The 21,556-nt window shown below is 46.0% G+C and overlaps 1 protein-coding gene across 1 annotated transcript in view; it reads right to left on the reverse strand.

Annotated features, from left to right (window-relative positions):
• Nucleotides 1–21,272, reverse strand: part of PRMT8 (protein arginine methyltransferase 8) — a 90,822-nt gene extending 69,550 nt beyond the window's left edge. Inside the window, exon 1 of the mRNA XM_035028442.1 lies at nt 21,198–21,272. Within this exon, the coding sequence (XP_034884333.1) occupies nt 21,198–21,272 (75 nt within the window). The remainder of the gene's footprint in view (nt 1–21,197) is intronic.
• Nucleotides 21,273–21,556: the final 284 nt, after the last annotated feature.

Here is a 21,556-nt window from a genome sequence, read left to right on the forward strand (position 1 = left end):
AGAGAACAAACTGGTAGCTGCCAGAGGGGAGGAGAGTGGGAGAATAGACAAAATGGGTGAAGGGGAGTGGGAAGTAGAGGCTTCCAGGTATGGAATGAATAAGTTATGGGGATGAAAGGTACAGAAAAAGGAATATAATCAAAGATATTGTAATAGCATTGCATGATGACATCTGCTAACTACACTTGTGAGCATAGTATGATGTATGACTTGCTGAATTACTATGTTGTATGTCAACTATACTTCAATAAAAAAAAGAACAAGAAAAGAATTGAGAGAGAGCAGAACAAAACGTCACCTTCATTACTAATAAAGTTGAAGCAGGAAAAAGCAATAATGATAGGAAAGAGGAAGAGGACAAAATTGAGAGACCATTTGGTCTCTGAAGCCTGAGAAAGGTAGTATCTAGAATCAAAGGAAGGCCATGTGCTGTAGGAGAAGTAGGAAAGCCCAGAGTCCAACTGACATCCCCTCAGTGTTCTGGGTTCTAAACTTTTATCCCCAAATTTTCCATCCCCTTCATACCTATAAGGACCTGCAACCTTTCCAACCCCCTCCTGCTATTTTATCTCTGTCAGCCTGGACTTCATTCTACTGCTTGTACACCCAAAACTTGCCCCACCTAGGAACTTTGCACCAGCTGTTTTGTCCATATATTTGATGATTCCCTCATTCACCTCATTTAAGTTTTTATTCAAATCTCACTTTTGCAGAGTGTCCTCTCCAGGTTACCCTTTCTGCAAATACCCCACCTCCATCACATTCTATTCCCTTACTCGCTTTATTTTTCTTCAGAACTTTTATTGGTGCCTACTAATAGTTTGGATATTTGTTTATGTCTATCTTCCCCATACAATGAAAGCTCTATAAATGCAGGCACCATCAGGTGCTCTGTAATCCCAGTTTATAGAACTGTGCCTGACACTGAGTGAGTGTTCAATAAATAGTCATTGAAGGTATGAATGAATGAGCAAATAAATGAATGAATGATTTCCTTGACAAGGTGTCTGGGGGAGCTATGCAAAGAAAAGGGCTGAATAGCCATGATGGAGCAGTTGGAAGTCAGTCCTGGAGGCCCACTCTCATCCCACACCAGGCAGCTCCATCCCAGAGAGCCCCCAGGGCACATTTTGCCACCTGTCCATGCTTGACTCTGGCCCCACTCTAGGCTGGCTCTCAGATGTTCCCCCACACGAATGTCCTGTTCTGCCCTGCTTTATCTCAAAGGAGGCCGAGCACTCCAGAGCCCAGGAAAACTGGGTTAGCTGTTAGCAAACACTTTGTTCATGAGGCCTAAGCAGAAGCTGGTGCTACCAGAGTCCTTACAGTTAAAGTCCAAGTTTGTTACCAAGAGTTACAGTTCTCTACTCTCTGCCATGATATGAGCCCTGTATACTCCTCGGGTTCCTCCTCAAATGCTGCTCCAGTCCTCCTGCCCTTCCTGTGTCCCCTGATGCGTTGTGCCCTGGCCTTGTTACCTGTTATTCCTCTGCCTAGAATCACCAGCTCCTCTCTGTCTACTGACACATTCCTGCCCAACCCACCCCTGGACAACTCCAGTAAGAGACTCAGATACCATTCCCTATAGCAAGTCCTAAAGACCTAAAGAAATTGGTCACAGAACATGCAATCTGCCTGTCAGAGAAAGATAAATCTCCACAGAATGATAGGTCCTCAATGCTTTATAAGATTCCTTTTAAGGACAGCTTTTTAAGGTTACTAATCAGAGGGTCCCAAGATCTCTTATTAAGAGTCATGAGATTGGGGCGCCTGGGTGGCTCAGTCAGTTAAGCATCTGATTTCAGCTCAGGTCATGATCTCAGGGTCTTGGGATCAAGCCCCCTGGTGAGCTCCCCACTCAGCGGGGAGTCTGCTTCTCCCTCTCCCTCTGTCCCTCCTCCCACTCATGGTCTCTCTGTCACTCTCTCACATAAATAAATAAGATTTAAAAAAAGAAAGAATCATGGGACTTCCCCCTCCATGAGTGCTATAGTCCCTTCCCTCGGTGAATGTCATGAAATTCCTCTCCTGTGCAACTGCAAGATAATTGAGGGAAAGGCTTGGCCTTCATCTCTATATAAAAGAAAACTTATGGTTTTGCTGTGCGAAGAAATGTTAAGGAACAGAGAGAACTGAAGCATACAGCCTTCAGGAGCATGACTTTGCCTCTCATTTTCCTGCGTTGCAGTTCTTAGCAAATGGTGAAGTCTTATTTTAAATTACAAGTCTTGTCCTTTTTCCCCCAACAGCACTCTTCCTTTTTTTTTTTTTTTGCTTTTAAAGATTTTATTCATTTATTTGCCAGAGAGACAGAGAGAGAGAGCACAAGCAGGGGGAAGAGCAGGCAGAGGGAGACACAGGCTCTCCGCTGAGCAGGGAGCCCCATGCGGGGCTCGATCCCAGGACCCTGGGATCATGACCTGAGCCGAAGGCAGACGCTTAATGACTGAGCCACCCAGGCATCCCAACAGCACCCTTCTATAGATGCTCCCTTGGCACCCCTCCTTCAGTCTCCACAATACCCTTATAATGACTGGTATCTTGTCTGACTCCCCTACTAAAGCATAAACTCCTCAAAAGCAAGGACTGTTTCTTACTTGGTTGCATCTCCAGGGTTTATCATACTGCATGACATGGGGCAGGCACATAGTTCATTCTCAGTAAATACTTGTTGAAGGAGCAACTAATTAAATGGATAAATGGATGGATGGGTGGACAAACGTCCCAGTAGAGAAGACTAGAGCTCAGAGTTTAAGTGGCTTCCCCCCAGGTCCTTGATGTCAGCAAATGACAGAAGTCAGGGCTTCCGTGCTGTCAGAGTTGGTGATAGGCAGGATTTCTGAGTCCAGTTTCCCCTAGGTGTCTTCCCAGATGAACGGAGCCCATATGTGGCCTCAGATCCTTTTGGGCTTAACTTTAACAGACAAACCAGGTCTGATTTTCTTAATTCACTCAAAACAGGTGAGCATGTAGCAATCCTGATCAATACTCACCACCACGAACAAAACAACAGTTACCATGTTAACCAGGTTCTGTGCTAAGTGCACTTTAACTTTTTTCACTTGACCTTTACACCAATCTTTTGAGGAAAGAATATATAACTCTTATTTCAAGGTCATTGTGTTAGAAATTAAAAGAACATGGAATCAAGCCTAGAGGAAGCTGCCTTCCAAATTTTAACACAGACTTAGGAGAGGCAGTGTTGCTCCAAGGTCAAGATCCTGAGCTGTAGGGCCAGCAATGACAGCCCCTGCCCAAAATATTTTCCATTCCAAGTCATCCCACTTAGGGTCATGCTTGGATCCAACAGCTCTTATTTCTGGTCCCAGCTTGCCACTAACTCATTGTGCATCCTTGAGTCAGCCTTTACCCTCTCTGGCCTTGGATTCCCATCTATAGAAAAAGAAGGGACTAGCCCAAGGATCAAAAAGGCATGTCCAAGGGGACCCAGCTGGTGACATGAACCAGTGGCGTGTGTGAATATAGGTGATGACACCCACCATGGGTAAGCAGGGGACTATGGCAGAGAGGATGGGCACCTTCTCTAAGAGGTGGCCGGTGTCCCATGACGTTATCTTCTGATCAGAAATGTCTTGATTTTTAAATGCTGGCCTCTCTGAGACCAAATGAAACTAACTATGAGCAGGTTTGGTTCATGTCTTCCCATTACTTATCACTGTTGTGTTCACAATTAGAGAGCTGAGGCTTGGAAAAAGGAGATCAGTGAAAGACAAAGCCAGAGCAAATAGGCACACAGCCCTGAGAAACCAACCTTGAGGGGAACCTGAGCTTCTGGCTTATCAGAATAACCAAAATACAGAAGATAGAAACTGCCTAAACCATGGGCAACGCATGGCATTTAAGGCAGCCTAGGATAGGCTGGAGAATGGAAGTTAGCCATGCTAGTTCAGCCATGTGAGTCACAGTGGGTTCAGAAAGAAAAAAAAAAAAAGAGTGAATTTCTCTCAAAGAAAGTGATGAGTGTTTAGATACATGTACCACATGTGAAGGTTCAGTGTGGAGCAGTGGTTCTCAAACGTGAGTGAGCATCAGAATCACCTGAAGAATAGATTGCAGGACTCACCCCTAGAGTCTCTGAATCAGTATGTCTGAGGTCAGGTTGAGAATTTGATTTCTAACAGGTTCCCTGATGATGCTGATTTGGTTGGTCCAGGGACCACATTGGTAACCAGTGGGAATTTGGGTTCTGGTATGTGACTATTCATGTTTGGAACCAGGGTCCACCACATACTAGCTATGTGACCCTGGGAAATTTACTAAACTTTTCTGTGTCTCAGTTCCTTCCTTTGTAAATTGGGGACATTATTAGTATCTACTCAGAAGATTGTTTAAGAATTAAATTCAATAGTCCATGTAAAGAGCTTTGAAAGGTGCTTAGAGCATAATAAGTACTCAATGAATGCCATCAAGCATTTCTGTTTGTAAAAGTAGCTCAGTGGAAGCTACAATGACAGTACCCCAGGACTGGTAACACAGGAGCTCCATGATGACCTCTAGCTGTAAGGAGGCAAGAGGAGAGAAGTTACTGGAACCCAGAGATGGTGATGGCTATATGGAGAGGGCTACATGAGAGCTTCAGTTCTGGGAAAGAGTAGATAGTGACCCCATAGGGAAGGAGCTGGAAGAATAACTACTCTGACTTCACTCCCCTCCCTTCTCTGATCTGCTGATGCTTCCCTCTAGTGGAACTCTAACAGCCAGAGGCCTGGGGGAGCTGGGAAAGGGAGCCTATTGATACAGTCCATTATAATTCAGTCTTCCAAGGCATAAATCAGGGTGAAGAAGGATGGAGAGCAAACTGGAGGAACAAATGTAAGATACCAGCACACTTAGAAAAGGGCCTCCAGATATCTTTGGTCTACAACCCCACCTTGAGGCAGGTTGACTCCTAATCCAACTCATATGGGTGATCTCCAGTGAAAGAGCTAATGGATTCAGTCCACATCCTGCAGCCTAAAATGCAAGCCACACCCCAACATCAATCTGGTCACTGGCATTCCTGGCAAGGTGAGCCAGAGGATCCTGGTTTGAGACCTAGCGAGGGCTCTGACACTGAGCTAACTAGGCACCAAGCATGGAGAAAACTGAACTCTTTGGCTTTCTGTAGGTGATAAGAGACCACCTTGTAGTAAGCAGAAAAGACAAGATGAATTTAGCAGACATTGGAAAATAAACACAGTAACCTGATGCATAGGACCATGAGTGCCTAGAGCCTGGCTCTGGCCTTGAAGCTAACTCTCTGACCTTGACAAAGCACCTCTCCTCAGAGCCTCCCCATCTGAAAGAGTCACTCTTACTCCTGTCCTCTTCTTCCACCTGTCTCCTCCTTATCCTTCAGATGTGGGGCCTGGAAAAGAATTCCAAGATGTGGTAAGTCACCCTAGGCTCCTTGGAGGAAACCACTAGAGCAATACCTGATATAATAGTGATTATTCATTATCTGAAATTGGACAGAATGAATTACTGCAAAACAATATACTGTAGGGAATGGATATGCTGAAGCGATGGACTGAATTAAAATAGTTGCTACTAAATATTTTTCCTAAGACTGGTAACTTTTGGTGCTTTCTTTACTCATATCCTGGTTCTCATCTCCAGAACCCTTGAGACGGACTGAGGTGATGCACTTTCCTGACACTGATGGGGAAGTGACCTGGAAGAGGCAAGTAGCCAGCTCTCCAAAAAGATCCAGGCACAACAAAGTATAGAAGATATCATAGGAAATTTACCATGGAAAAGAAGATAGTATGTATAAGTATAGAACACAATTATATTCACTAAAACCTGCAGTTGGAAAAGTCAAATTAACAATGGAAACCTGAAAGGGACCTCAATGAGTCATGAAGTCCTGTCCCCTGGCTTCAGGTAAGATGTTATTAACTCAGCCCAAATAGCCAAGGAACTTACTGGGATCACCCAGTCAGCTACTCAACCTTAATGTAAAATCCCTACTCAAGCCGAAATACAAGGGAAATTTGATGGGAATTATGTGTTAAATAGGCACAAACTAGATTTTGTTTATGAGTCAGAGCTCTGCCAAAAGGCTTCCAGAATCCCCAGGATAAAGCCCATTCTGTCACAAGGGAAAGAGGAAGAAAGAGGGCATGGAAGCTCACATTAGAACTTTCTGAGAGAATTGGGTGATGCTGGGGGTGTTGAACAATGTTTCATGTAAGGAACTACCAGGATACTTCCTATGGATTCAACCACTTCTCCAGGTTCACTCTATCATAATCTTTGTTCTTCTCCCTCCCAAAGGATAATGCTACATGGTAAATGCAGAGCAACTGAGAACCTCAAAGTCCCTGATTCTTTATTTTGCAGTACTCTCAGGGTCAAGGACAGCCTCAGAAAATACCTGTCCCATAGCAAGCAAGTTGCAGAGCCTGGGCTATCACCAGGTCTCCCAAATCCCTTAGACCTCATCCTAAAATTATTTAATACCCAACCATCACCACCAATGCCAAATGAGATAGAGAATGGTGATCCCTGATGTTAACCCCCAAAGGCAACCAGCTGCAGAACAATCACCTTGCATTGCTCCTCTGAGTAGGCAATCTCTACCTATAACTCATTCACTCATTCATTCATTCATTTAATAAACATCCACTGAGTCCTTCCATAGCCCAGGTATTGTGCTTTGGTATAGACAATGGACTGGCAAGGAGCAGGAGCAGAAGCTGGGAAGAAGGAAGCCAGTTACAGTGGCTCAGACGAGATAATGAGGGTCTGATCTGAGGCAGTAGGGATAAGGAAAAGGAGATGTCAACAAAGTAGAATTAAAAGTAGAGTTAAAAGGATTTTGTTATATATTATCTGGGATTGGGGTCGGGGAGGTGAGAATGAGAGAAGCCTCTAGTATGATTCCCTATTTCTGACTAGAATGAAGGAGAGAATGGCAAAGTCCTTCATGAAGACAGGCATACAAGGGGAGGCACAGATGAGCAAGTTCAGAGGAAACACAAGGAGCTCAGTTTGGGTCATGCTGAAATTGAAGTGCCTGCAGAACCCTGAGGAAGAGAAATCCAACCAGGGTCTGGATGTCACAAGATGTGGAAGAGGATGAGATTATCCAGGGACAGTAAGCTGGGGACAGCATCACTAAGAGGTGAAAAGAAGAAGAATTTGCATGAAAGATTGAGAGAGAAGCCAGAGATGTGGGAGAGGCAAGAGAAAGTAGGGCTTTGGACACCAAAGAGGAGAGGCTATCAAGAAAAACCCAATGACCAACAGTGTCTAATGTCATAGATTGGTCACATGCAATGAGAATCCATAACAGTGGGTAAGAAGGAGTGGGCGTCTCCAAGGTTGGTGGTGAGGTCATGTCAGAGGAGGGTTAACATAGGATCATCCCTTCCCCAGGCCCTCAGGATGAAGCTCAGCTTCTGGCACCAGCCATGGTACCCAAAGGAGTATGAGATCCTGGCTTGGGCCTATATCTGGGACATAAGCCAGGTCCTAGCACTTTAGAAATGATGGTCTTGTACTGCACACTGGGGAAGACAAAGAAGTATGGCTTCAAGAAATTTGAAGCTAAAATCTTCCCCTTCTTTTCCTTTAGCCCTGCACACATTCAGAACAGGCTAGACCTGTGACACCAAGTAAGGTTATGCATCCGTTGCCTGGTTGAGTGGGTATTAAAGGAGCTGCTGCCAGAGACTGGATTCTCTCCAACATCCAGGCCCACAGAGCCCAGAACCAAGAAGCTGAAGCTGTCTCCCCCTGCCACCTGAATGGTAAGCCCTTCATAGTCTCTCCTGCCTGAAAAAGAAAGAGCCATTGCTCTTAGAAGCCTACAGGCCCATGCCTGAGAAATGAGAGAGAACAGAGGAGACTGAGCCAGCAGGTGGAAAGCAAAAATGAAGACAGAGGTTTCTGGAGGAAGACTCACTCTTTCCCCAGATAAATAGTTGCCTGAAAGCTGCCTACCCTTACACTGTTTGTTCAAATCAGGACCCTAAAAGAGGTCTGCTCCTCACCAAGCCAAAGCCCAGATTGACAGCATATTTTTGCTTTTCCCCAAACCTCCACTTTCTATGCCATTTGCCACCAAGGGGGAAAACATCTCCCATTTTGCACAGCACGAATTTAGCACACGTGGGCATGTCTGGAAGGGGAAGCCATGTGGAGGATGGCGATGAGCTTGTCTCCAACTCCACTGACAATTCAATAAGGGGAAATTGGCATAATGCTGCACTGGGAGGCACTTGAGATAGCAAGTGAATCACAACAAAGTTTAAGTTTTGCACAATACCTCTTCCCTTTCCCAAATGGCCTTATTCCCTTTGTCTCATTTAGTTCAAAGGCACCCCTATCAAGTAGGATAGATTAGGATCAACTCATCCATTTTTCATTTGGTAGCTGAGAGTCATAGAAGGCAGATGACAACAGAGTCAGGATCGTGGGTTCTGTCAGTTGGTTCTCAACTCTTTCTATACTACCTACTATGAACTGATGGCCTGAGGAACTGCAGCAAATAATCAAGGCAAGTTGAGGCAGTTCCTCCTTAGTCTTAGGACATGGCCTGACTATCCTGACTAGATCATGTGGAGTACCCTCCAGGGGTATAGGGGATGGATCTCAAGAGCTCTGAGACTGTGGATCTTTGATGCTGGAGCAGAGCTGGAAAAAGAAAAGGAGGTGGGTGCAGGCTTGGCAGAGTTTCAGTGACGCCTCCAAGAAAAGCCACCAGATCTAACCTTGTGGACAAAGTCCTAGGACCCTGCAGTACTGGCAGCCCAAGTCATTGATTTGGTTTTCTTCACATCCTGGAATATGGAGCATCTTATTTTTAGCCTTATAAACAGAGGAATGAATAGCAGTGCTGGACCAATATAACCCTGGGCAAAGCTGGGGGCACGAGTCTTGTCCACTCTCCAGAGCAGCTGGCCCCAGAGCAGGAGCCTGCAGTTAGGAACCAGAACCTCAGGGCAGTTCAGATTTCCTTATCTGGGGACACCCCCCACTAGGTCTCCTGCTCACATCAGCCAGTGATGCTGGGAATAAATATATTGTCTGATCCAAACCCCCAAACTCTTCTGCCTCAAGTAAGGTTTTCAGGGGAGCCTCCATGGTCTCTCTGCTGCATCTTGCCACTGATAAAGTGCAGGGAATTCCCAATCACTCAGGCAAAACCCTGACCCCCATCCTTTCTAGGACTGACACCTTGCCTGTTCGGGGGATATTAAATTTATACCTTTGTTTATTCAAAAATCTCTTACCCAGTTTGCCTTGACTATAAACCTTCTTCCTGCAATTCTAGTTTTGTCCATCAGCAACTCTTTCTACGCTACTGGGACATCTAACTTGGACAGCTTAAGTACAGCATGGCTTTGGGTCAGGAATATTTCTTTTTATAGTGGGATCCTATGTGACATAGTTGAGACCAGTGTATTAGGAAGGGAATGATAGATAGATATCCATTTAAACACTAGCATCCATAGAAGATTTTCCATACAGGAAAGGTGCATGTAGCAATGATCATTCATTGAACAAATGGTTTTGAACCTCTAATAAGTACTAGGCACTGTAGTGGGTGCTGGGATTCAATGGTGAACAGCACAGAGTCCCCACTCTCACATTTATGGTGGACTTATAGACAAGGAAATCAGCAAGTACAATGTGATATGTGCCATGACAAAGAATGCACAGGTACTATAGGATCACATGGGTGGGAGAACTAAGTCAGACTTGGATAAGGTGGTAGTATCAGGGAGAGCTTCCAGGAAGTGATGCTATCTAAGCAGAGACCTGAAGAAAGAGTAGTAGGTATCCAGAAAATAGAAGGAAGCAAGTTGAGCATAGCTGGAGTGGGTGGAAAGGACTTACAAGAAATGAAAGAAAGGAAGGTGGAAAGGTGTTCCGGGGAATGCTGTGTAGAACTCTATGAGCTATGCTAAGGAGGGGACCTTTCTCCTAATAATAAGGGAAAAGTCACTGAAGGGGATTATGGAGGTGAGAAGTATAATCAGATTTCCATGTTAGAACACACATTCATGCTGCTAGGAAAATAAATCTAAGCTAGGAAAGGGAGGATGTGGGAACAGTGTCCAGGAGGTCACTGCGGAGATCCAGGCAAGAAATGGGGGGCCATGAACTGGGATTACAAAAGCGGGACTGGAAACAGGAGGACAAGTTCAGCACAGAGAGACAAACCTGTGGGATGCAGAATCATCACTCATTGTGGAGAAAGGAGATAGGAGAGTCAGGGCTTATGATTGGTGAATTAATACTAAGCAGGATGAGGATCAGCAGGAGGAGAGGCAGGCTGGTGGGAAGAAATGCTATCCCTCAGGGGAGCCTGTGAGACATCTGAGTGGGGCTGTCCCATAGGCAGTCAGTTATGTGGTTCTAAGCTCAGAGGAAAGATCTGGGCTGCAGCTTGGAGTCTGGGAATCATCAGCATCTAAACTAGTAATGAAGCCAAGAGAGGGGATAAGATGGCCTGGGTGGGTAGTAAGAAAAGAAGGTGACTCAGAACCCAGCCCAAAAGAAAACCACAGTGCCTGAGTTGCATAATATATATTACCCATCAGTGAAGTCAGGGCTGCATAAACTTCCTGACTCTACAATTCAGATCTGTCTCTATAAGACTCTCCCTCAGAGTCCCACACTCGACCTCACCCCAGCATGGGTCCCACATATGACACACTCCCCCATGTTGACTCATCAGACCCTGCGTCAAGCTCAGAAGCTCCAGGCTAGTAATTAAATGTGTACCTTATGTATCTCCTACTACAAATTGCAAACCACATAGGATAAGTATGTAAGTGTACAAGCATGTGCTTCTGCATGATGGACCTACAGACTTAGGTGTTCGCAAACATCCCTGCACATAAAGACACCCACACACACTCCAGTCTGGATTAGGTCATTTATATCCACTCAAACTGAACATTAGAAGTGACTGTTCCCACTTTGAACTACAGATTTTCCCCTAAAAACAAAACAAAAGCTGGTCAAATAAACAGTTACAACAGGAGGGGGAAAAAAGAAAACATTTGTCAAGATTCTTCTTTATTTATTCTTCTTATTCCATGATCGAATTTAATCCTCATGGCTAACCTGTAAGATGGGTTTTTGTTTGTTTGTTTGTTTTTTAGATTTTATTTATTTGACACATAGAGAGATAGAGAACACAAGCAGGGAGAGCGGCAGGCAGAGAGAGAGGGAGAAGCAGGCTCCCTGCTGAGCAGGGAGCCCGATGTAGGACTTGATCCCAGGACCCTGGAATCATGACCTGAGCTGAAGGCAGACGCTTAACTGACTGAGCCACGCAGGCGTCCCTAAGATGGGTTTTATAATCCCGAAGGGATGAAGATGAGACTCAAGCTTGACTCCAAAACGCTCCCCTGTCCCACACTGGGACAACAACTTTAATTCTGGAGAAGGGAGAGTAGAAAGACATTCTAGCAAAAAAGAAGCTGGTGTGGTGTAGGTGTGATATACAGGTTTGTTACCTTTATTCATTCAATAAATATTCGTCCTTATCCTACTATGTACCTGGAGGCAAGTGTTGACCAAATGCATGTAAGAAGAGAGCATTCCTTAATTAGGATGCTGTCTACACTTCCGAGGGATTGTAATCATTTTTGTGGGACTGTCTGATGGAGCCTCCTTAGAGAGAAGTTGTCGTAACTGCTGTCAGGGACAGATGAAGTCCTTGAATTTAAGGTGTCTGTGGGAATTGTAGCCTTTCATTTTCCAGCAGGCCCATCCTTCAAAGGCCACCACTGTACTTTACTTTGGCTAACAAGAGATTACCTTTCACAATAGAGTTATAAAAAGGGCATTAATTGATGAATTTGCTAATGGTCCTTCCCTTTATAGTGGCATTAGCCTGGTTCAGTTCTGTTTTAGTTGAGCCTCCCCTGGGTCAGGCCTCACACGCAGTGAATATATCCTGCTTGATTTATGGCAAAGAGGACAGGGAGTTTAACTCAGTCATTAAACATCCGATTTGCCACATGAGCCTGGACAATATCTCTGTCCTCTCTCTTCCTTTTTCCTGTGCCTCAGTTTCTCTCAGTAGGAACATGGGGGAAAGTTATTGATCAATCCAGTAATCAAGAAGGAATTGCTCTCTTTTTAGCAGCAAGGCTTACAAAGGGCACAAGCAAGTCTAAGGTATTGGCCCTTCCTTCAGAAGGTCTGCAACCGATCATGATTGAAACTCTCCCATCTCCCACTTCTCTCACATTTGTAGGTACTCAGTGAGGTTTCCATCTCATTCTTTAAATGTTCCCAAACACCTGCTTCCAAGAGCTGGGAGTGGGATAGGCCAGCCTGTGGGTCACAGAAAACCCCGTCCCTCCTGTGACTGAAGCACTTCACATGGGGGCTAGTGGACCCTGGGCCCCTAGGGTGCTAAAGAGCCTTGTCTTCAGCTGCCTTCATGGCTGAATCGGTGATTCAGTGAATGAATACTTGAATCAAAGATGCCTTCCCTTGACTGCTCTGCTCCAGCTCTGCCGAAACTGGCTCCATAACATCAGTGGTAAAGACCCTTTATTCATCCACTCTCCCTTTTGGGGCAGCACTGGATAAGCCCAGATTACAAATAACAGCTTGTCTTTCTTGAGCATTTACCATGTGCCAGGAGTGTGCTTTATGTGAAATAACTCGCTTAATCCCCATAATAACTCAATGGGATCAAGTGCTATTACCATATCATAGATGATGAAGCCAAGACACAGATGATGATGGTAACTTACGCAAGGCTGGTAAGCTGAGATCCAGCCCCAGGCGTGCCAGTCCCAGGGGCTGCACACTTAACCTAACACTAAAGCGCCTTAGGTGAGAAGTCAGCAGCCCACGTGGTTTAACTGTTTGGAAGGTGCCAAGAAAACCCTTATCCCTCCTGCTTCCAGAATTGCCCCTCAAATAAGCTAGTAATGGGCTCACAATTCTACCACTGAAATAATTACCTTGGCGATGACAAAGCAAACCTCCTAGGAGGATGAGGGGATCTAATACATGGAGTTTGCTACAGAGTAACGGGCTCCAATTTGCCATAGGTCCTTTCTGGAATATGCATAGAAGTGGATCAGTTCCTTCCTAAATCCCGCCAAGTTTTCAGCAAGTGGGAGCTGGTGTGGGGCAAAGACGAGAATAAGCTCAAAGTTGGGGATGTGGATAAAAACAGGAGAGAAGCCCGAGTCAACAGCAAAGCAGTTCCAGTTCTGAGAATACCCCACCTTGGCTACTTTCTAGCTCTATAATCAACTACTGCAAGCTCCCACTTCTTCAACTGCAAAACAGAAATAGAAAGAGCTGCATTGTAATCTTTTTGTGTAAATTAAATAAGTTGATGCTTACAAAGCACTTAACACTGTGCCCAATGCACTATATGAACATTAAAATGGCAGCTCTTGTTATAATTATTTCTATTGCACAAGAAAGGAAGGCCCTATCAAGACACTGAGAAGCCAGTGGGCAAGGTGGACAGCTGAGTGAGCAGGAGGAAAGAGACTTGAAGAAGAGAGACTGCCTTCATCAACTTTGCAACTATTCTGAGGCCTATTTATGTATTCATTCAGTCGTTCATCTGCCATTTTCAACTCAGACCTAATATATGTGGACACTGTGTTGGATGATGTTGTGGGTTGAATCAAGTTGAATCAAGTCCCTCTCCCCCAAAATGTCAAGTCCTAACCCATTACCAAGAATATGAACCTATTTGGAAGTAAGTTATTTGCAGATGTAATCAAGTTAAGACGAGGTCATACCAGATTAGGTTGGGCTGTAATCCAGTTGACTGGTGTGCTTATAAAGAAGAAATATAGACACACACATGGAGAAAAGGGCCATGTGAAGATGAAGGCAGAGATTGCAACAATGTGTTGACAAGCCAAGGAATATCGAGCACAGCTGGCAGCAACTAGAAGCTAGGAAAGAAGTGAGAAACCAATTCCCCCCTAAGAACCTCCAGAAGCAACCAACTTTGCTGACACATGGATTTCAGACTTCTGGCCTTCATAACTGTGAGAGTAAATTACCCTTGTTTTAAGCCAGCCAGTTTGCGGTCCTTCCTTATAGCAGCCATAGAAAACAAACATAGGTGATAAAACCACAAAGATACAATGAAAACCCAAAGTTCCTATTCTGAAGTCTTTGTTATTCTTTTCACCCCCCAAAAGAGGCATACTGTGTTAGACAAGTTTCTCCCCTAGCCCACTAGCGAGGACTCCAGGCATAAGGATATCTTACATGAGTAGGCGGTGTGGAACGAGGATTGTCCCAGCCACAAGTCATATCAGGTCCCTGCCACCCACAGGGCATAGCATTGATGACTGTGAAAAGGAGGATGGCAGGGTGGTGGGGGAGGCAGGGAAAGAAAGCCCAGAAAAAAGAAGGCAGGACTGATGTCTTGTTTTCCATTTCTTCCAAATCCATCATTCCTCATTTCTCCTCTTAATTTCTCCATTTTTTCTCTTCATGTTTTAAGTTTCTACTCTGGTCCCTCAGATGCCTTCATAGCCTGGTAGACTGGAAAAAGTATGGGTCTTGGTGGCAAGAAGAGTTTGAAGCCCAGTTCCATCACTTACTACTTGTGGGATCTTGGGCAATAACACTAACCGTCTATGCTTTGGCTTCTTCATCTGTACAATGGGGATAATATGTAACTCATAGTGTTATGTATGTATGTCTGACATACATTATATAATGCATATGTGTATGTATGTAGTATATGATGGCATACATTGAACAAGATGATATATGCCAAAGCATTTTAAATGTCATGTGAAAAGGACCGCAATCTCATTATACACAATTCCTAGATTATATGTACAGAAACTCTGGTTTTCAATATTACGTGTCAGGACACACAGAGAATTAGCACCAAAAATAAGAACAGTAAATCAGATGCTACATTTAAAGGACCAAAACCAATGTATAAATGCCAATGGATAAATGGCATCGACCTAGCAGTAAACATGGTCTCAACACCAGCACTGAAGATCTCTGTGAGGCAAGATTTTCCATCTCTTGATTTAAATGATTTGAGTTTCCATCCAGCTCTAAGATTCTATGACTTTTTGAAAATGTACACATCAGGCTGTTTGCTCTTATAAAATTATACTTTTAAAAGAGCTCTTTACTTATGGGTCACCCATTACAAATCTAGGGAAAGCTGTGATGCTTGAGGGAATTCTAATAACAAGTGAAGTAGAAAAGCCACTTGATGTGTGAAATAACCAATGGGCTGCATAACACAGGAAAGGCAAGTCTTCTTAAACAATCCTCTCCTAGTTATTCATAGGAGAAGGCTAATGTCAGACTATCAGAGACACAGGGGTTGGAATACCTTGGAACAAAAGCCAGTAATGAGGGTGAGACACTCCTAATACAGCCCCAAATACAAAGGCAACCAGAGAGTTTTTACCTCCTTTTGGAATAATATAAATAAAGGTGACTGGGTTTACAATAGAAGAGATTGAGCTCCACTTCTGGAAGAACTTCCTACCGGGATACAAGATATGTAAGAAGTTTGGGGAACTCACCTTCTCCTGAGCTTTTCAGTGAGAGACCAAGCAACCAACTTGGTGTCCTGGGTTAAGTGTGTTCAGCAGTGGGAGCATGGACAGAGTGACCTTTTGGAGGTCCCTATCTGCCTGTGTTCTCTCCGTGCTTTCACTAAGTCAGTTCACAATGGTACAATAATGCCTGCGTGTCACACAACACAATTCGGCTTCCAGTTACCTTGGCAGTTCACATGTTGTCATGCTGCCCACTTTTCCCCTGCTGGCACAGTAGACTCCAAGGTGTAAGTACTGTTTTTATAGATTTTTGCACGTTCAACACTGGTATGTGATAATCACTTTGCATTGCAGTTAGCAAAGAAGAGGAAACGAAACCCACTCCTGAGTTGGAGATGAGAATGTTGTGTTTCACCCTCCTTGACAGCCAAAAGCCAATTTAGGACTCTGAAAAGCCAAATTTCTGAGGGGGGAAAATGTGGGTATCTTCTTAATTCTCCTGAGCTCACTTAAGGATTGAAATCAGTGTTTGCTGAGGGAGGAAAAAATCAATGAGGATTATCGTTTATGGATCATTTCAGCTGGAGGAACAAGGAAATGGGAGAGTTCATCTGGTTTGCACTTCTTCAACAAGACTCCTAAAAGCTAGCAGGATAATAATCATAAACACTTATTGAGCACTCACCATATTCTAAACCCTTTGCATGAATTAATTCATTTAATCATCACAACAATTTTATGAGGCCCAGAGAGTTTAAGTTATATTCAACCTAACAACACATCTACTGAGTTCCGAGCTGGATTTTAAGGCAAGCAGTCTGGCTCTAGAGCTGAGATAGTTGTTAGCTCCCATACTCTTTGGAAAGAGACATGGATGCAGACCATCCTCAAAGAAGTGGGCCTGTATCCTGCCTTCTTTTGTCCTCTTCCTCCTCAATTCCCTGACCTTTGTACTATAGAACCACACACTTCAGCTGAAAAGAACTTCCTGAGGAGAGGACTCCATTAGCCACGGCCACCAACATACACCATGTCAGAAGTCAGCTCAGTGCTCCCCACAACTCATAGAGCAGCAATCACTGGTATCCTAACCCCATTGTCCCATTGTAGGATTTTCCCCAACCCATAATTATTCTCTCTCTGGGTCAGAAAGTCAATAGAACATTTTTTTTTAAAGAGTCTCCAAAATGACTCCTTTGCTAAAACTCTTTCCCTCACCCCTGGGGGCTCTCCTCTGAGGTGCTAAAACCCCAGTCAGGGAGTCATCACCATAAATAATACATCAGGCTTTCACCAAGAATCAGTAAAGCAAGCAGCAGCTCAGAAAAGTCCATTATCCCCCCATGGTTCATAACTGGGCATTGTGATAAATCCATTTATCTGCTATTCAGATGAACACCCCATAATAAGAGTCAGTAATTACAGAATATTGAATAGGTACATGAATAACCAAAATGTACCCATGTTTTGAGTTGCTGCAGCAACTTGATTCCCAGAATCTTTACTCATTTTGAGTTTTAAAGGCCCACAATAGCAGAAGTGCAGCAGAGGGGTGGGAGATAGGAAGCCCAATTTTCAGAAAGTCACGAGTGACTAAAACCCAGAAGGCTCACCGAGCTTACATGGGCATAATCACATGAATCAGTTCAGTCAACAATTATCAACATTTATTATTTACTGTGTGTCAGGCACAGTGTTAGGAACGGGGTATACCAAAAAAAAAAAAAAAGTTCATTATCTAACTGAAGAAATAGACATATAAAAAGGCAATCAACTTATAATAGGAAAAATGAGACGTGTGTTAAGAACACAGAAGAAGGAGAATGAGTAGTCACTCCTCATGAGCGTGGAGGATAAGTGGAGATCTGGGTAGGGTGCCCAGAGGAAATGACCTTTGAGTTGAGTGTTGCAGGTTGAGGAGGATTTTTTTTTTTCCAGAGAAGAAGGGGAAAGAGCAGCCCAGGCAGAGGGACCAGTATGCACAAAAGCATTCAGGCAGGAAGTGGTTTATACAGAGAATTGCACTGGGCAGGTATTAAAGGACTTTTACACTATACTAGGGAAACTGGGCTTTATCTTGTATCCTGTACGCAATAGGGCAACATGGTAAATTTTTAAAGAGATGTGTGATCATGAGCAGATTGTGCTTCGGAAAACCCTTTGAGCAGTGATAATGAGACGGGATTAGAGAAGAGGACCTGCGGTTGAGAGCCTATTGCCGTAGTGAGAGCAAAAGTGAAAATGACCTGCCTTGGGCACTGATAGTGAGCTGAATAGGATAGTAAGACAGAACAGTCAGGCCAGAGGCTTTGCAGACTTTTCAGAAGGCCATATCACAAAGTTTCTGATGATATGTGGGGAGCAGAGGTGATAATTCCTTTAGCTGAGGAGGAGAAGCATATCAAGGAACCCAATAAAGCATAAATGGAACTAACATTGCTTCATGTGTACCCTGTGCCAGGGGCTGTCAGAGTATTTCCTTATATCCTATGCCTTCTCTGTACCATAAAGGGAACCAGCTCAAGTGAACACATAGGGGTACTGAAGTCAAAGTAGTTAAAGAGTGCACTCAGGGCCACCCAGAACATACTGTGCCCACCAAGCCCATGCCCTTGATATTCCCACTGCCCCAGCTCTGAACTTCACTTAATGAGGGAGGCTTTGCTCACAATATGAGTAGCTTTATTCTTCACTTTCTCCCTCCTGCCTGACAATTAGAATGTCTGTCCCTATTTTTACCTTGTGAAAAAAAAAAAGAAAAACACTTTCTCCCATCATCCTTGCCTACCCCCAACGTTGCCTCTCTCCCTTCCAAAGTATCTCTGTCCTCCCCACTCCTCACCCACTCCTATTCACACATGACATCTTTTTGGAAGTAAGTGTAGGGCAAAGGGCAACGAGTGAGAAGTGGTGGCAGTCTGTGTCCCAGGGCTGTCCTAGCCCAGCAGGTAGGTGACTCTCAGAAACTGCTTGATCTCGCAGCCCCAGTGGCCTCACTTATAAAATGGGGACATGAAATGAATACTAACCTTTGCTTACTTCACAGGATTATTGTAAGAGGGAAGGAGATAAAGTGCTTGCAAACAACACTAACAAAAGGCAGGAAAAGGTGCTACAGAATTATCTGAATTATTGGGCATTGTGGTCCACCAGACTGTGAGCTCCTTATGGGCAGGGGCCTGGGGTTGCCTCCATCTTTCAATCAGGAGTATCTAATTATTCCTGGTACAGAGTCAGTCTCTGATAAAGACGCTATATTAGCAACAAGGACCACTACCACCATCCACACACACACACACACACACACACACACAGGTGTCCTTTCCTCTCTCTCTCACCATAATGCAGGCAAAGCCATAATACCTCCACTTTTGGAAGTACTGCTCTAGTCCTGGTGTATTCCAAAAACAGCCAGTTCCTGGAGGAGAACCAAGTGATTGTCACGCGCCTGGATGCCTCCACTGGGCACATTTGACCAAGTCTGAATCTTCTCCCTCTCAAGGGAAGTTGCTAAGAACTGAACCCCCAGACTCACTCCTCTCCAAAGAGCTCCAGCTGGGTCTGTCCCTCCCCACCCCCACCTTTGTGCCAGGCATGCGACGTGTTGTTTTTTTTTTCCTCGCAGGAGCTCAGCCGCCTCTACTGCTGTTTTCATTGATGCCTTGAGCAGAGCTGGCATGTGCAACTGCTGAGAAGGGGGAGCTTGGAGCCGCGGGGGAAGCAAGTAAAAATAGCCTGGCGCGCGTCGCTCTGCCTGCTCTGGACGCCTTTAACCCTGGCCAAGGTGGGGAGCTCAGCAGCCGCTCCTGCACACTGCGGAATCTGGCAGGGGTCTGCACCCAGACCCCGCGCAACAGCCGGGGTTGGGCGGGGGGCGGGGGGGAGGGCTTAGGGACCCGTGAAAACTTTTTTTTAGAAACCGCGAGGGAGGAGGGAAGAGCCGGAGAAAGCTGTTTCTTGCTTCCAGCGCTCCAGCCACCTGGCTGCAGGGACTGTGACATGCCCACTGGTTCAATACTTTACAGAAGTGCAGCCTTGACTCTGAGCTATTTTTAGCAACCTCTTCTGCGGGTGGGCGATCAGAGGGAGGAATGCGAGGGGATTGGTAAGGCTAGCTCTCTGCTGTGAGGCTAGGCGCCTTTGCTGGCTGGGGAAGAGGACGTGTCCAGGGGACTGTAGGCATGCTGGCTTTGCTCTAACTCAAGGAGACAACGTTAGCTACTGAATGCCCAAGCCCCAGAGCGTGTTTGTTTTTCGAAATCGACAATTGCCAGATGCATGCTGCTTCTAGTATCTCAGAGAATGGGGATTTTAAAAGCTTTGCTGCCTATGCTGTGGGATAATGGTTAGCTGCAGTTAAGACCTTACTGAAGAAGATCGGAAGGGTCTCCGCACCTTTTTGCATTCCAGCAAGACAGAGGGACAATCCCCGCGCCACACCTCCATCCCCGCCCCACGCTGCATATGGGTAACCATATGTGAAATGTACGGCAGCCCCACCAGACACCAGGCTATTAATAGAGCCCGGGAGTTTGCTCTCTGTCTTTTTCCTGCCACCGAGTAAGGGATGATCTTCACACACATACCCCACTCCGCCCCCACCTCGGCGCACCGTTTCTCCAGGAAGGTAAGGGGGCTGCCCACGCTGATCCCCTTCGTGACTACAGGTGCCTAGAGCCAACGGACTAGTCCAGTTGTATCTACAGCAGGGTCAGTGCGAGGCCAAGGAATTACAGCCTCCAGTCTCGGGACGCAAAACTCAGCAGGGCTCTTTGAGGCTCAGGGCCAATTCAAGAGCAGAGAAAGGGCAGCTATTGGGCTGTCGAAGGCGGGGGGCAAGAGCTCAATTTGCGGAGCTAGAGCGACCTCCTCCAAAGCTGCTGCGGGACGAGTGGCTACAGACCCATTTCTCGCTGCAGCCCACGGCGCGCAGCCCCCACCCGGCGCGGGCTCGGCAGCTGCAGGAGCGGGTGCTGTCCCTGGTTCTGAAGGTGGCCGCGGCCAGTGCTCCCTACTCGGGTTTAGCGCCCCCGAGGCGGCTCAAACGTTCGAGGACTGCAGACCTCTCCCGTGCCGGATCTGGGCGGGAGGGTCTATTGGTGGTGCCCAAGTCCCACCACCGGCTCGGTTTGCCCCCAACCGCCCGCCTCCCCCCCCCCATCAAAAGGCCCGGAGCTCTCCGCGGTGCTGCGGGGACTGAGAGCTGGGAACTGACTCGAGCTTGAAGGGTAAAGCTGAGGCAGCGGCTGGAGACGGTCAAGGCACTGCAGGGAGCAAACGTGGCCCCAGGATCACCCATCCCAGCTTTGCACAAATCCGGGACTCTGGACCCCTAATGCAGCCCAGAGGAGAGGGCAGGGGAGCGCTGCTGCCCAGGGTTTGGGACTTGGGGAAAGAGAAGCGAGCGGCGGGTGGAGGAGAGGGAGATGGGGTGAGAGCGACTCTTTTGCATTTTCAAGAGGGAGGGGACCTGAGACATGCACTGTCTTTCCCCTATCACACATACACACACACACACACACACGCACACACACACACACACACACGGCCGGCAGAAGCAAGCGGGATGGAGCAGGGGAAAGTTTGGCACTAGGTGCAGAGCGCCGGCGCGGCGGCGGCGGCGACAGCGACGGCGGCGCGGTGGTCCGGGGTGGGCTGCCGGGGTCGCCGAGAGCCCCAGCCCTCTCGCCTCCTTACCTCGGTGTTCTCGGCAGCGTTCTCCGCCATTTTCCTCCTTAGGAGCAGGCAGCGGGAGGAGTGTTTCATGCCCATAAGAGCCAGCAAGGGTTTGGTGATACAGAGATAGTAGAGAAAGAGAGAGCTGGTGTAGCTTTAAAAGAGAGAGAGAATGGGAGAAAAAAAAAAAAAAAAAAAAACCAACCCAGCCCCTCTGCTGGAGCGTCAGCCGATACAATCAACTACGGTTGAGTCTTTTCTGCAGTCTCCACTTTGTTTTATTTTCCTCCCTTCTCATCTGCTTCGGATTCCTTCACACAGTTTCAAGTTCTTCTCGCGCACCCGACCCCCTCCCCGCCCCTCTCCACCCGCGCTGCGGG

The sequence above is a fragment of the Mirounga leonina genome, unplaced genomic scaffold (assembly GCF_011800145.1).
Source record: "Mirounga leonina isolate KUSES-001 unplaced genomic scaffold, KU_Mleo_1.0 Mir_201, whole genome shotgun sequence".
NCBI lineage: Eukaryota > Metazoa > Chordata > Mammalia > Carnivora > Phocidae > Mirounga > Mirounga leonina.